At 40.9% G+C, this 16116-nt stretch overlaps 1 protein-coding gene across 3 annotated transcripts in view; it reads right to left on the bottom strand.

Moving 5' to 3' along the window:
* The window catches only part of LOC136875783 (uncharacterized), a 100254-nt gene that overhangs the window by 55459 nt on the left and 28679 nt on the right, over positions 1 to 16116 (bottom strand). For all 3 annotated transcript variants that reach the window (XM_067149381.2, XM_067149380.2, XM_067149379.2), the window contains one exon: positions 5966 to 6721. In XM_067149381.2, coding sequence (XP_067005482.2) covers positions 5966 to 6691 — 726 coding nt within the window. In that variant the 5' untranslated portion in view covers positions 6692 to 6721. The remainder of the gene's footprint in view (positions 1 to 5965; positions 6722 to 16116) is intronic.

Consider the following 16116-nt stretch of genomic DNA (forward strand, 5'->3'; position numbering starts at 1 on the left):
TATTTCAATGAATTCTGTCGCAGTGAGTTGTTTTTGTTCCACATGATGATGTAAATATTGTATATATTGTTGCTAATTTAGTTTCTGTCTAGACTCTCTTTTGTTTTTTTCATTTGTTCTTTCATTATGTTTTTTGGCATTTTTTAGCTTATATTACCGTATGTAGATTATTTCACACACACCCCCCTTTTTTTCACTGAAGATGGCTCAAACGAGCCGGGATGTTTGAATTTGATTACTCCGCCTAATGATGGAATATATAATGTGTTGAGTAAGGAGGATACACTCATTTTTCACCATTGTAAAGTTAAAACCATCAATACAGAATGATTCTAATATCTTGTAATAATAATAAATACAGTCTTATTAATATTTCCAAGAATGAATGTCTCAGCAACTTGGGAAGAGTGAAAAAAGTGAGCACCAAGATGGAATTGCACATTAATATGCAAAAAAAATTCCACGATGATGTCAACTGATGAAGCAAGTCTGCTTACCAGAATGCATTTGTTCTAGGAAATAGAGCATGTTACAGACATGTTAAAATGTACTTTGGTTCAGTCGTCTCTAGTAAGGGAACTTCAATTCTGAAATCAAGAGAAGAATTACCATAGGTAAGAGCACCATGATACAACTGTCCCATTCATTGAAGGATTGTTTTATCACTATAAAACTAAAAATGAGGAAAGGTAGAGCTACAGTATTCCCAGAATTCATCTACAGGGCAGAATCATGGACTCTTCATGTTAAAATTTTAAGAGAATAGCCTCCTTCGAAATGTAGAGTTGGGAAGAATACTTTATATACTGTGCCAAGCATTCTTCACAACTAATTTTATTCTTAGAAGTTTCATATTAAAAAATAGACTGCTGATATGCATTGTGGTTGGCCCAGTGAATGTAATGTATGGTGTGGCACATAACTGCAATGCTGTTAAACTGCATGCTGGCCATGTGATGAGCTCAGAAATGAGTTAGTGCGATGTTAAACAACCAGGGGAAAAAAAAAGCAAAGTAGCGTTCAGATGTTCAGGAAATGTCATATTTGTATGTGTTTTTTTTTTCAAGTCTTCAATTTTGGCTATTTGGTGGAATTAAGCATGAACTGGACACTTCTGAGAATATTTAGTCTTATTGCAAAGGGCATGTAAATGCTTATTTTACCATTTTGTTTTGTTTTGTTCATACATATTTCAGTCATTTTTGTTGTTTAAGGTCATATTTTGTGTGGAAAAAATGTACTGTTCTTTGAATGTGATGTTCAATGTTACTTGAGTACATGTGTTTGTGGTATTGTGACAAAACTTGAAGCACAGATCTCAAACCTGAATAGTTGATGCTTATTGTACTTGTCTGAGTTTACGTCACTAGTTCAGAATAAATTCCTTTTGATCAAGACTTGCAGTGTGGGTCTTTGCGTCCACTGGAATGCTAACCCTTGTTAAGAGAAAAGGGTATACTACAAGCACTTATGAATGAATGAATGTTATCTGTCTCAGAACATATGGCTCATAACCACTTCAGGTGGCACCTAAATTACCTTTCTCCCTTCACCTTTCTTAAAAATTGAAACAGATAATTTATAACGCCTCATAGTTCCCTTAACAATGATATAGCTGTCATAAGGATACCTAAAGATAGTGTTATAAAAGCATTAAACTAAGAAATTGTGTTAAGAAGTTCAGGGAGGAATGCTTCTTTACTGAAGGAAAAATCCTCTTTCTGCGAAGTGTGCAATGTTAAAGTGCTATACAATGTTTGAATGTCCAGCAGCATAGTGATACTGCTAGAGACAAAAATGCTGAGACGAATTGGGAATAAGTGATATGATTTTTTCTCCACATTTTACTTCAATTACGGTAAATTCATCATACCCTCAGTGACTGTCAGTTGATTAATTTGATAACTGATAAGATTTTGTTTGGTCTGAAGAAGCAGTGATGTGTTCTGTCACCAATGTGTAAGATTGCAACCTTCTTAGCAATTATCCCGCTTAATTGCAGGGTCTGCTGTTGTGCACTTTCTTTTTCACTTGATGCGGTCTTGTGCATCTTAAAGACAGCCTTTCGTTACATGCATGACCTCCTGCAGAGTGTTGAGCCAGCGCTTCTTGGTCGTCCTCGTAGTCTGCGGCCCTCAGGACTTAAGTTTAACGCCCTTCTCACAACTGAAGAACCGTTTCTGCGTAGCACTTGGTCATAACAAGGCAAACGATTCTTTTGCATTTTCTCAGGGACTGGGACCAAACCAAATGCCATCCGAACATCCTCATTTCTGATGGGGTTTAGTCTAGTGTGTCCCATTGCCCAGCGAAGCATCTTTATCTCCACGACAAGCAGTTGATATTCATGTCTCCTTGTAACTGGCCAACACTCGGTTCCATACAGTGTCACTGGTCTAATGATGGTTGGATAGATTTTGGATTCCAGATACATCGGCACCCTCTGATAAAAAAGGACTCCTGTGACTTGGTGCTACTTCTTTCCGGCATCGTTGATTCTGCTTCAAACGTCTGGTAGCGTGTCACATCTGATTGGATAAGTGATCCCAGATACAGTATTTAAATCGAGAGATGTTTTGAGAATCTCAATGCCACTGATGTTAATTGAGCCATCACTTTGTACCCCACATTCTAGGTACTCAATCTTCCCAACATTTAGTCAAAAGCTATACGAGTCCAAGGAGTTTTTCCCAACATTGGACTAGTTGTTGCAAATCTTGATGGGATTCACAAGCAACCATATCATCAGCACAGAGTAGAGTCCAAGGGTGTGGTGTGAACACTTTTGTGCTGACGGTGTCAAGACAGAGGATGAACAGAAGCAGAGATAGAGCCGATCCCTGATGAACGCCAACTTGAATGCAAAATGGTGCAGACATTCCAGCAGCACATCGGACAAAGCTGGTAGCATTCTGATACAGAAGCTGGATCCATCGAATATATATTTCTGGTACACCATGCAGCCTGAGTGCATGCCAAATAAGATCACGAGGCACCCTTTCACAGGCCTTTTCAAGATCCAATAAAGCTGTGAGGAGTGGTTTCTTCCTTTCATTGTGACATTCTATCAAAAGACGTGTTGCATGTATAGCGTCGATCATTCTTGTTCCTTTTGCAAAGCCACATTGGTTTGGGACAATGTGAACTATGTCATGAAGGCATGTGTCTAGGACATGGTTTTCCAAACTTGTTGTGTCTGAGGCCCCCCAGCACATAGCAAATATGTTGAAAGACCCCATAGCCACAGAACATAATACTGAATTCAGTGAAGAAAAAAACAGAATTTTGTAATGTTACCATGTAATGATTTTTTTCAGAAACCCAGTTTGGAGCAAGGATGTCCCTCAGAGAAGCAAAAGGGTGATATACAGGACGTACTATATACCTATTCTGACGTATACAGCTGAGACTTGAGTATGAGGCAGAGAGCCGTGAATAGCATACAGGCAAATGAAATGAAATTTCTGAGAAACAGGATAGGAGTGACAAGATGGGATAAGATGAGAAATGAGAAGGTTTGAGATATAGTAAAAGAAGAGCCACTACAGAATAGGATAGAGGCATCTAGACTTAGATGGTATGGACACATGAAGACAATGACAGAGGAAAGGATTACGAGGAGGGTGCACGAAATGGAGATAACAGGTAAACAACCAAGAGGAAGACAAGGGACAGGTGGATAAAAGGAGTGGAAGAGTGTGTACAGAGAAGAGGGGAGGAGAGGACTGGGCAAGAGTGACTAGGGAGAAATGGTGGGAAGACAAGAGGAGATGGAGAGGTTTATGTTCCAAGCAGACCTGGCCAACAGCTGGAAACTGCAGATGATGATGATGATGATGATGATGATGATGATGATGACGACCACGTTTGATTGTATTCATATAATTTAGGAGTAATATTTAACCCAAACCCTATGGCACTGCAGCCCTTGAAGCGCCTTGGCCTACCAAGCGACCGTTGCTCAGCCCGAAGGCCTGCAGATTACGAGGTGTCGTCTGGTCAGCACAACGGATCCTCTTGGTCGTTATTCTTGGCTTTCTAGACCGGAGCTGCTATCTCACTGTCAGATAGCTCCTCAATTCTAATCCCATAGGCTGAGTGGACCATGAACCAGCCCTCAGGTCCAGGTAAAAATCCCTGGCCTGGCCGGAAATCAAACCCGGGGCCTCCGGGTAAGAGGCAGGCACGCTACCTCTACACCACGGGGCTGGCTAGGAGTAATATATACTTTCCTTTAAATTTAAATAACTTCATTTACATGAAAATACTTTATAACTGCATAGAAATTATAAAACATTGTGACACTTGACTAATAATTACAACAGTCTGGATCTGGAAAGTTACTGAGAAAATTTGTTTGGTACAGTTGTTGGATCAATGGGACAGATGGTGCTGTTTTCCAAAGACCAAGCGTTTTACAAACATAGTCTCTGGAACTGAAGATCAGCCTCAACATTAGTACCATTTCTGTACTTCGTTCTCATTTGTGTGAGAGCAGAAAAGGTACACTCAAAGAGTTATGTTGACACAAAAAGCATTAAACACAATATTTCTTTTCTAGAAATTATAGGGTATAGGGGATGTAATGGATTTTTTTTTTTTTTTTTTTTTTTGCTACGGGCTTTACATCGCACCGACACAGATAGGTCTTATGGCGACGATGGGATAGGAAAGGCCTAGGAGTTGGAAGGAAGAGGCCATGGCCTTAATTAAGGTACAGCCCCAGCATTTGCCTGGTGTGAAAATGGGAAACCACGGAAAACCATCTTCAGGGCTGCCGATAGTGGGATTCGAACCTACTATCTTCCAGATGCAAGCTCACAGCCGCGCGCCTCTACGCGCACGGCCAACTCGCCCGGTATGTCATGGATCCAAAAGTCGAACAGAGACATGGAGTTGTGAGACAAGCTCTTCACAAGGCACTGCCAACTTGTACCATTTATCAGCCAAGAATCACATTTACTGCATATAAGTTATAGAACAGTTAAGACATATGTTCCTAAATTTAGAATAATGATCTATGAATAGTGTGTATACAGTGAAATTTCTCTCTATAATACTTACAATTTACATTATTATTGTGGACTCCTTGGATTATCGTCACAGCCTCCCTGGAATCCGCCGACCACAGTTTGGGAACGGGTGGTCTAGGACACGCTCGAAGATCTTTATTGTATGACAAAGCACACAAACTGGTTAATAGTTTAAGCGGTCTCTGACATCTCTTTTCCCTTTACAGATGGGAATCGTAACACTGGTAAGCCAACTAGATGACCTTGTTGAATAGCTCTGTCAGGAACGTATCTGCCTGTGGTCCAAACATCTTCCACACCTCTGATGGAAGGTCATCCAGTCCCGTTGCCTTTCCATTTTTTCATTTTCTTAACGACAATCTCTACTTCAGCAACCATGATGGTTAAGATTGCAATATTAATTAAAAATATCTTCAGTCTGTTGAGGTAACTGATGAAATGGTAACTGTTTGGGTGGTGAAGGTGCTGACAATATATTTTGTTTGTCCTTAATATGCCTCCTTTTTCGAGTATTCATTAAAGGTATTGACCCTTCTAGTTGTGGCGATGATACTGAATTTATGACCAAGACTAGTGGAATTAAAAGAACTAGTAAGGAAATTAAGTGAAGTAGCACAATATTATTGTACAATAAATAGTATCTTAAATATAAAAGAACTAGTGGCAAAAATAATTTGTTGGAAATGCATATATTTGGTCATATTCTTCATTTTAGGGTTATTTTTAGCTATAAGAGCATATTTGCCTGCATATCTGGGCAATTTTTAGGTCCTGAACATCTGAACCCTACTTATCAGAAATATAAAGAAGCAAAAAATAAAAGAATTGGATGTGTTTGTAGAGCAGTTGAAAAGTAACTGTTTTGAATTAAGGTAACATCATATAGCATGCTTCTTTGGATGTTTCTAAGATCATTATATAAAATACTTTACCTCCGATAACCGTCTTTCTCCAGTTGTCTGTGAAGACACATCATCAGAGCAAAATAAGGAAAATGGTTGCAGAACAGATGGGAATTGCTGGCCTTGATTTGATGACACTACAGTCTGTGGTGGTTGTGTAATTACTTGCTCCTCAGGTACTATTTCTGTTTCTTCAATTGGTTCCTCTTTTATCATTACCTCACTAGGGGGCAACGGTGGCACTTCTGGTATAGGTTCCCTCTCCACTTCATTTGGAGGAGGTGCCTGGAGTTGGGACTGTAGTCCTGATGGTAATGGTACAAAGGAGAATAGCTGAGTCTGTTGAGGTAATTGATGAAATGGTAACTGTTTGGGTGGTGAAGGTGCTGACAATATATTTTGTTTGTCCTTAATGTGCCTCCTTTTCCGAGTATTCATTAAACATATTGACCCTTCTGGTTGTGGTGATGATGTTAGTCTTGCGTCTGTCCTTAAACATTCCTGGAGCTTTAATATCATTGCTTGCGGTGGCCCAAACTGCAGCATTTTCAGTACTTTAGGTGGTTCCTTCGGTACAGCTCTCATCACTGTTGGCCTCCTTTCTTGTCCTCTCATTTCTGAACATGATGATAGGGATTGTATGATTGGTAGAGGAAGTTCTTGAGACAAAGGTTCCTCTTCTTTTATATCCATTTCACATACTAGAGACTGGGAAACAGAACACTTTTCCTCGCTCTTCAAGTCCATGTCATCCATCAACCATGAACTGGAATCTACTGGCAGAACCTGGGAGATAAACATATAAAATTCAATTTAGATCAAGTGAAAAAAAGTCAACAAATAAAGCTCTTTCTTGATATAGATAAAGACACAGGATAGCATAATATTATGCAAAGAAGTCACTGACTCAAATGGTTGAAATCACAAAAAAAATAGCCTAGGTTTAACTAGGTTTAACAAACCTAGCATCCGATCTTCCTCAACAGATAATTTTATGCAATTTATTGTCTTTGACTTTCACAATCTGTATGTAGTACATCATTATTATCATAATCATCATCATCATCCATTTCCCTTGTCCACCTCCTGCTGGGTGTGTAGTAAATATTGTCTACAAATCAGGCAGATTATCTGAGGGATATATACCAGGTGTATGCATAAGTCTTTTACGGTTTCACAACGAGATGGCGCCAGTGAACAGAATGCATCGTATGAATTTGACACATGTCAGTTTGTTCGTCTGACATTAACCTACCAACATATACAAGTTGAGTCCACCTAACACTAGCGTCTGTGTTGTATTGTTCTGTGATCATGTCGACGTTTGTGCCTGAAAAAGAACATTTGCGGCATGCATTGGTTTTCTTATTTAATCACAAGAAACAGGCTGTGGAAAGCATAGTTTGCTGGTAGAAACATATGGTGAAAACGCTCCATCAATTAGAATATGTGATGATATAGATCTTTATTCTCATAGGCAACCTGAAATTTTGTCCCGAATGCGTAAATTTACAATACCAATATAGGTGGTCCATTATTGGACATTATAAATTTTCCAGATAACCCATTCCTGGTTGCCAGCGTTTCACCCCAGTGTGCTAAATTGGGCTCATCAGTTGGTAAATAGCACACCTACCAAGATGCATGGATAGTGCATACCAAAAGGCCACTCCATAGGCTACTTGGAGCCACCGGCAGTACCAATGCACTATGAGAGAAACTTTGTCTCATTTTCAAAAATTGAAGTGATGTGCAGAATAGGGGTCTAACCACCAAAAACTGCATTATGAGTAAACTGCAAAAAACGTAGTTAAACCAAATTTAGGTAAAGTTTGTGCCGTTATGTGCAGATTTATAACTAGTATGTTGATTGAGACAATTAGACAGTCACCAACAACGTTCTAAAGAAATTATTTATAACAAAAGGACAAAAATGTGGAAGAGGGATCTAAGTGGCACACTTCTATTTACTCAAACAAGTACCGTTTATTGAGAACCGACTGATAGTTGCTCACACGGGCTCATTTAGATGTCATAGCGGATAGGTACTGCAACGTGGGCTATTTTATATACAAAAAAGTTTTATTTCTCCTCCTTTAATAAAAAGAAAACATCACAATATATCAAAAACATTGACCATGTTCATGATTGCACAAGTTTCGTTAAAGCTAAACACAACAAACATATACACTGACTGACAGAGCAAATGCAACACCAAGAAGGAGTGGTCAGAACTTTATGCCAATTGCAGGGTAGACTGACGTCACTGAGGTATGCTCATGATGTGAAATGCGCCGCTGTGCTGCGCACGTAGCGAACGATAAATGGGACACGGCGTTGGCGAATGGCCCACTTCGTACCGTGATTTCTCAGCCGACAGTCATTGTAGAACGTGTTGTCGTGTGCCACAGGACACGTGTATAGCTAAGAATGCCAGGCCGCCGTCAACGGAGGCATTTCCAGCAGACAGACGACTTTACGAGGGGTATGGTGATCGGGCTGAGAAGGGCAGGTTGGTCGCTTCGTCAAATCGCAGCCGATACCCATAGGGATGTGTCCACGGTGCAGCGACTGTGGCGAAGATGGTTGGCGCAGGGACATGTGGCACGTGCGAGGGGTCCAGGCGCAGCCCGAGTGACGTCAGCACGCGAGGATCGGCGCATCCGCCGCCAAGCGGTGGCAGCCCCGCACGCCACGTCAACCGCCATTCTTCAGCATGTGCAAGACACCCTGGCTGTTCCAATATCGACCAGAACAATTTCCCGTCGATTGGTTGAAGGAGGCCTGCACTCCCGGCGTCCGCTCAGAAGACTACCATTGACTCCACAGCATAGACGTGCACGCCTGGCATGGTACCGGGCTAGAGCGACTTGGATGAGGGAATGGCGGAACGTCGTGTTCTCCGATGAGTCACACTTCTGTTCTGTCAGTGATAGTCACCGCAGACGAGTGTGGCGTCGGCGTGGAGAAAGCTCAAATCCGGCAGTAACTTGGAGCGCCCTACCGCTAGACAACGCGGCATCATGGTTTGGGGCGCTATTGCGTATGATTCCACGTCACCTCTAGTGCGTATTCAAGGCACGTTAAATGCCCACCGCTAAGTGCAGCATGTGCTGCGGCCGGTGGCACTCCCGTACCTTCAGGGGCTGCCCAATGCTCTGTTTCAGCAGGATAATGCCCGCCCACACACTGCTCGCATCTCCCAACAGGCTCTATGAGGTGTACAGATGCTTCCGTGGCCAGCGTACTCTCCGGATCTCTCACCAATCGAACACGTGTGGGATCTCATTGGTCGCCGTTTGCAAACTCTGCCCCAGCCTCGTACGGACGACCAACTGTGGCAAATGGTTGACAGAGAATGGAGAACCATCCCTCAGGACACCATCCGCACTCTTATTGACTCTATACCTCGACGTGTTTCTGCGTGCATCGCCGCTCGCGGTGGTCCTACATCCTACTGAGTCAATGCCGTGCGCATTGTGTAACCTGCATATCGGTTTGAAATAAACATCAATTATTCATCCGTGCCGTCTCTGTTTCTTCCCCAACTTTCATCCCTTTCGAACCACTCCTCCTTGGTGTTGCATTGTCACTGTCAGTCAGTGTATTATAATTTGGGTCCACCTTATTCAGTACATTTTATGTATTGAATATTATAATTTGGTATGTATTGAATAAGGTGGACCCAAATTATAATAAATGTTGTAATCTTGGTTCAATACGGACAAACAATGAAATTTATTCATTTAAAACACAACAAAGGCACAAAGAATAATAGAATAAAAATTTAAAACAAACGAGTATAATGCCCAGAGGTGTAGTAAAATTAAGCAATCACCATACCATTAGACACAGTTCACATTTACAAGGACAAAATATCTTCATAGTAACTTCTTTGTTCTGGCAAGATATACTGCAGCATGTCAGTCAAGTCTTTCTTCTTCTTTTCCTCTTGAGGGGTAAGGACATGTGATATGCCTTAGGTAGTTCCTCCGGTATAATTAGGGCTTTTGTGGTCACATTCTCTCTTTTCAGTGAAAGTAATATGTGGTGTGAATTCACGGCTTGAACACATTGTGAGTTTTAAGCTCACGTATGGAATTACAGTCATCTGCACTTAACTGAAGCCACATTACTGTAGTGATTTTGAGGTGTGGGTCTCTCTTTATCCCTTTTTTCAACGTGTCCAGAATAAAGAAAATCATCTCTGCTCATCATTGTTACCTCCAAGGGTCTCAGAGTGCCAAATATTTCCAATAGTTGAGTTGGAATTTGCACTGAACTCAAACAAAGTTTCCTTTCCAAGAGGGCAAAGTCCCTGTCACACAGTAGAAAATAATGTCCCCATACAATGAATTCTTGTTCAGCTGTAGTGAAATAGTCTAACTGAATTAAGTAGAGCAGTAGAGACACAATCCACTAGTTGTTGTTCTGTCCAACACATTTGTCGGACCAACGGACTGATTTCCTTTCGGTATGAGGGGAAAGAATGGAGAAATGAAACCTCACATATTTTAAGAGGCAGGATGCAACTTCATTGGAACCTCTTTTTCCAATAGTCACATTCCATAAGAACATATTCGCTCCACCTGTACCTGCATTATGTTCTAAATAACCCTAAACCCATGGCACTTAGCCTAGAAAGCGAGCGCTGCTCGGCCCGAAGGCCTGCAGATTACGAGGGGTCATGTGGTGAGCACGAGGAACCCTCTCGGCTGTTATTCTTGGCTTTCTAGATGGGAGCCGCTATCTCACCTTCAGATAGCTCCTCAATTCTAATCACCTAGGCTGAGTGGACTTCAAACCAGCCCTCAGATCCAGGTAAAAATCCTTGACATGGCCAGGAATCAAACCCGGGGCCTCCGGGTAAGAGGCAGGTATGCTACCCCTACACCATGGGGCCGGCCCTGTTCTAAATAGCCAAAGAGAAATAATGCCTTGGTTAACAATATTCTTCCAATAGGCAAACACAAAACTCTTTTTAAAATTAGTTGGGACCAGGAGTTATGGAGGAATCGGCTATGGCCTGTTTGAAGGGGACTATCCATGCAGTTGCCTGGGAAACACTGCAAACCACGAGCTCGGTAAACAGCAGCACTCGTCATTGAGAGTTCGAAAACTTGTACTCGATAGTCTGACCAACTCCACTCCATGCATATAGATCCCTATTCCACGCAAACATACTCACCGGCTCTGGTACTTCTTTGAAGTATATGCCAATTAAGTATTCCTAAGATGTTTGCTCTTGACGTCTTTCCACTCATTTACATTATGTTTGCGTTTCTTAGTTGAATTTCCATGCTTTAATGCACTCGTTGTCACAAGCAAAGAACTAAGCTCCACCATCTTGGACAGAGTTAGATCCTTTTTCCGTGCGAGACAGTTGTTCTTCACCTCCCAGCATAGCAACAAGTTCCAAATTATTCCACATGACTACACCACTATGTAGGCAGGTCCATATAGATCCTTATTCTGGTGAAATCTCATTTTCAGAAAAATGTTGGATAGATCCCTTTTCAGCGCATTGCTTCAATCGATGCCTGCCCGGCCATCAGATTATATAGATGTTGATTCCCATAGGGAAACTGAAATATTTGTCCTGAGTGAGTAAATTTACAATACCAATATAGTTGGTCTGTTATTGGACTTCATAAATTTTCCAGCTAACTCATTCCTGGTTGCCAGTGTTTTGCCCCAGTGTGCTAAATTGGGCTCATCAGTTGGTAAATAGCACACCTTACCAAAACACATGGCTAGGGCATACCGTGGAGGCCACTGCGTAGGCTACTTCTAGCTACCGGCATTGCCAATGCACTATGAGAGATTTTGTCTCATTTTCAAAAATTGATGCCCGCCTGGCCATCAGATGATATAGATGTTGATTCCCATATGGAACCTGAAATATTTGTCCTATATATATATTTCGTATGGCATGAGGATACATTGTTACAATTTGGTTATTTACAAATATGTACAATTACACAAAAAACAGTTTCATCTATACACACAGAACAAGTACGTAATAAACAAACAATATTTATACATTTGAGCTCATCAATATCTGCATTTTTTTTTCTATCACTCTTACTGCCCTAAATTTTGGCCATTTTACACAGCCATGGAAACCACGATGCAGATGGGAACTCTACCCTACATTTTATGCGTTGCCTAGGCCACAGAGCTTAAATTGTTTATTTACACCTTCTGCCCTTACTTAGTCAGCCATCTTTAGAGCGGGGTTTTCGTTGCTACACGTCCGTAGGTTTAACCTCATATTACCCTACACGTGACCCCTGGGTGGTGCTAAGAGAGCAACAACTTTGGCTGCTGGACCCAAAGCTCTGCTTTGTGGATATCCCAGCAATTCATACGATTCATCAACTCAATATTTGTTCTGAATGAATAAATTTACAATACCAATATAGTTGGTTCGTTATTAGACATTATCAATTTTCCAGCTAACTCATAGTGCAATGGCACTGCCGGTGGCTCCAAGTAACCTACACAGTGGCCTCCACAGTATGCACTAGCCATGCATTTTGGTAGGTGTGCTATTTACCAACTGATGAGCCAAATTTAGCACACTGGGGCAAAACGCAGGCAACCAAGAATGAGTTAGCTGGAAAATACACTGTACAGGGACTTCCCAGAATAGTATTAATACAACATTAAATTTATGTAGGTATTTGTACAATACCATGACAGATGTTACATGCAAATTTTATGCAGTTATCATAAGCAAAGTCAAGTACACTCATTCAGGTCTGAAAAATTATTTCAATGGAGCATACAGATACACAGACAGAACTGAAGTTCATAACTGGTCAATATGAGCTACTGCCAAGCTCTTCACGCTCAAACTGCTTTGTCCAGGATTCCAAAGCTATTCCCATTTTTTTTTTTAAAATTTTTTTTTTACAATTTGCTTTACGTCACACCGACACAGATAGGTCTTATGTCGACTATAGTATATGAAACGGCTAAGAGTGGGAAGGAAGTGGCCATGGCCTTAATTAAGGTACAGCCCCAACATTTGCCCGGTGTGAAAATGGGAAATCATATGGGCTGCCGACAGTGGTGTTCGAATTGACTATATCTTCAATGCAAGCTTACGGAGCTTACAGGTGCACACCCCTAACCACACAGCCAACTCGCTCAGTATGCTATTTTCAGAAACTGTCCTCAGTGTTAAGCCATAAAGAAATTCCCATTGTATGCCATTAACATTCATCCAGAGCAGGTAGAGTAGAGCCCTTGGGCTACACCAATTGAGATATTGAGCTACTACCGAGGATCAGCAGCATCCAGCATGTTCACATTCCTAAAGGATGGGGTAAAAGCCGTGTTCCCATTTCAAGATTAATCAACAGTTGGCGATATATTAAATAAACATTTAACACTGTACGACTCTTCTGTACCTGTGCTACCAATGGAGGATGGTGGTAGGTGGGGTTTGTATGTACCGCCATCCTACATATAACCTAACTCTTAAAACCTTCAATCATTATGTTTAATATACTTTAATTAGCTTGCATTATATGCTAAGCGTATTGTAAGTTCGTATAACCTCAAATACATATTGCAAATGCGTCTAGGCTCAAAGTCTGTGCAGTCAAAAACTGTAGAAAACTCTGTAATATTCGTATATTAGGTATAATTCACTATCATTCCGATACATATGGAGGTTTCTGGAAACTTACTGTAATGATTTATTATCCGGATACATGTAGAAACATTAAGAATTCTGTAGATTGTGTCACTGTGGTTTGTTTATATGTAATTGAATATTCTTTAATCTACTCCAGTCGACAGGCCGGTCGAACGATTGTTCCTTGTATGTTTGGATGTGTTCCATTTAGAGTGTTGCAAGAACATTTCCAGAAGTCAATAGGCTGTTTGTCAAATGGTACATATATCGAGCTGACAGACTGAGAGAGTGTGGCTAAGAATGAGTGTTACAGTGAGCTGAGGATTTGGTTGATATCTGAAACTGTCAGAATCGACTTGAGTGAGAGGGTAGTCAGTCTTTCCTTGTGATGGTAAAGTGAATAATCAGTGTGTGCACTTGTTCATATCTACTTTCCAGAATCGACTGTGTGATGGTGAAGAGAACAATCAGTGTGAGGACTTAGTGATATCTGTACTTGTATAGTTGGGGACAAAATCTTTTGACCTCGCCTCACACCACTACCCTCCAGCGGCAGCCTGAAGTCTATCAGTGGCTTACAGGATTTACTACAACTACTGTTACCAAATCGTCTACTTCATTAGCACCAGACGAGCCAGAGCAGGAATAAAATATTTTTATGGAATTCATTTGTCATTTCAATATACTCTGAATTATTATTATTATTATTATTATTATTATTATTATTATTTTTATTATTATTATTATTATTGTAGCTTGGGAATTTAGACATGAAGAAATAATGTTAATACTGTATCATGGCGATCTAAAGTAGGTTATGAGGTTACAAAAATAGGCCCCTGAATACTAAAATGAAAATGACACATAATACTGGACTAGCTCAGTGATAGGGCGATGGGCTAGTAACCCGAAGTTGGGAGGTGCCGTGAGTTCAAATCCCAACGTCGGCTGTTCTTGAAATGACTTCTGTATTTTTCCATTTTAGCTCCACGTAAATGCCGGAACAAAGGCTGAAACAGCCGCAAGAATAATAATAATTTGCTGTTATTGTTGTTGCTATTATGATATCATTGTTAATGGAATTAATGATCAAATGACCCAACTTTATCCCATGAATAGGCTGCACACTTTGTAATGTAAATAATTTTGAAAAGTGAAAATAATACTTTATTCATACTGAATGAAGAGATAACTGAATTATTCATTACCGATCTTGATAGCTGCAGTCGCTTAAGTGCGGCCAGTATCCAGTATTCGGGACACACTGGGTTCGAACCCCACTGTCGGCAGCACTGAAGATGGTTTTCCAAGGTTTCCCATTTTCATACCAGGCAAATGTTGGAGCTGTACCCTAATTAAGGCCATGGCTGCTTCCTTCCCATTCCTAGCCCTTTCCTGTCCCATCGTTGCCATAAGACCTATCTGTGTCGGTGCGACATTAAGCAAATTGAAAAAAAAAAAGGTATTATTAATTATTATTCATCTCTTTTTTCTTTCTTAATCTGTTTACCCTCCAGGGTTGGTTTTTCCCTCGGACTCAGCGAATGTCCTGGAACGCGAAACACTGGGTTGAGGATACAACTGGTGAGGAAGACCAGTACCTCACCCAGGCGGCCTCACCTGCTATGCTGAACGAGGGGCTTGTGGAAGGATGGGAAGATTGGAAGGGACAGGCAAGAAAGAGGGAAGGAAGCAGCCGTAGCCTTAAGTTAGGTACCATCCTGGCATTTGCCTGGAGGAGAAGAGGAAAACCACGGAAAACCACTTCGAGAATGACTGAAGTGGGAATCGAACCCACCTCTACTCAGCTGACCTCCCAAGGCTAAGTGGACCCCGTTCCAGCCCTTGTACCACTTTTTTTTAAATTTCGTGGCAGAGATGGGAATCGAACCCGGGCCTCCGGTGGATGGCAGCTAATCACTACACCACAGTGGCGGACCATTATTATTCATAATTAGTATAATTATTGGCTCCATACACTTCAAAGAATTAACTCCGACTTTATGGTGTTTTGCATACCATAAAAAACTTAAATAGTTTGGATTATTGACATTTTTTTACTTTTACTTTATTATTCATAAATATTCGTTAAAAGGAACAAAAAAGGCATTTAATTTGAAGTGTGGGTCCACGGAAAGACTATTAATCATTAATCCTTGAAATGTCTTCTTATTACAATTTTATCTTAGTACTCGTCGTCTTACTCCTCAGAAGAATCTGTTAGCTGTATGCAAATCCTCTCACTGTCAAAAATGAACTGAATGTTCTTGTAGATATTTTCTCCATGTGGCTGATGTAATTTCTCCACTTGCCAGGTGTCATGAGCATACAGGCTTCCTTCAATGATTGAATAATTTCCTCCAATGGTTCCTTTCTTACATTTTTTGATGCGGTCCTCCATTTTATCTCCGGCCGCACCATCTCAATGGGATTAAAAATGTAGTAGTTTGGCAGTATGCGCAAGACTGTATGTCCATAACTGGTTGCCAATTCCTCTACAACATACTTTTTTTTTCCCTTTCTCCAATAGTGG

Source organism: Anabrus simplex, chromosome 6 (assembly GCF_040414725.1).
Source record: "Anabrus simplex isolate iqAnaSimp1 chromosome 6, ASM4041472v1, whole genome shotgun sequence".
NCBI lineage: Eukaryota > Metazoa > Arthropoda > Insecta > Orthoptera > Tettigoniidae > Anabrus > Anabrus simplex.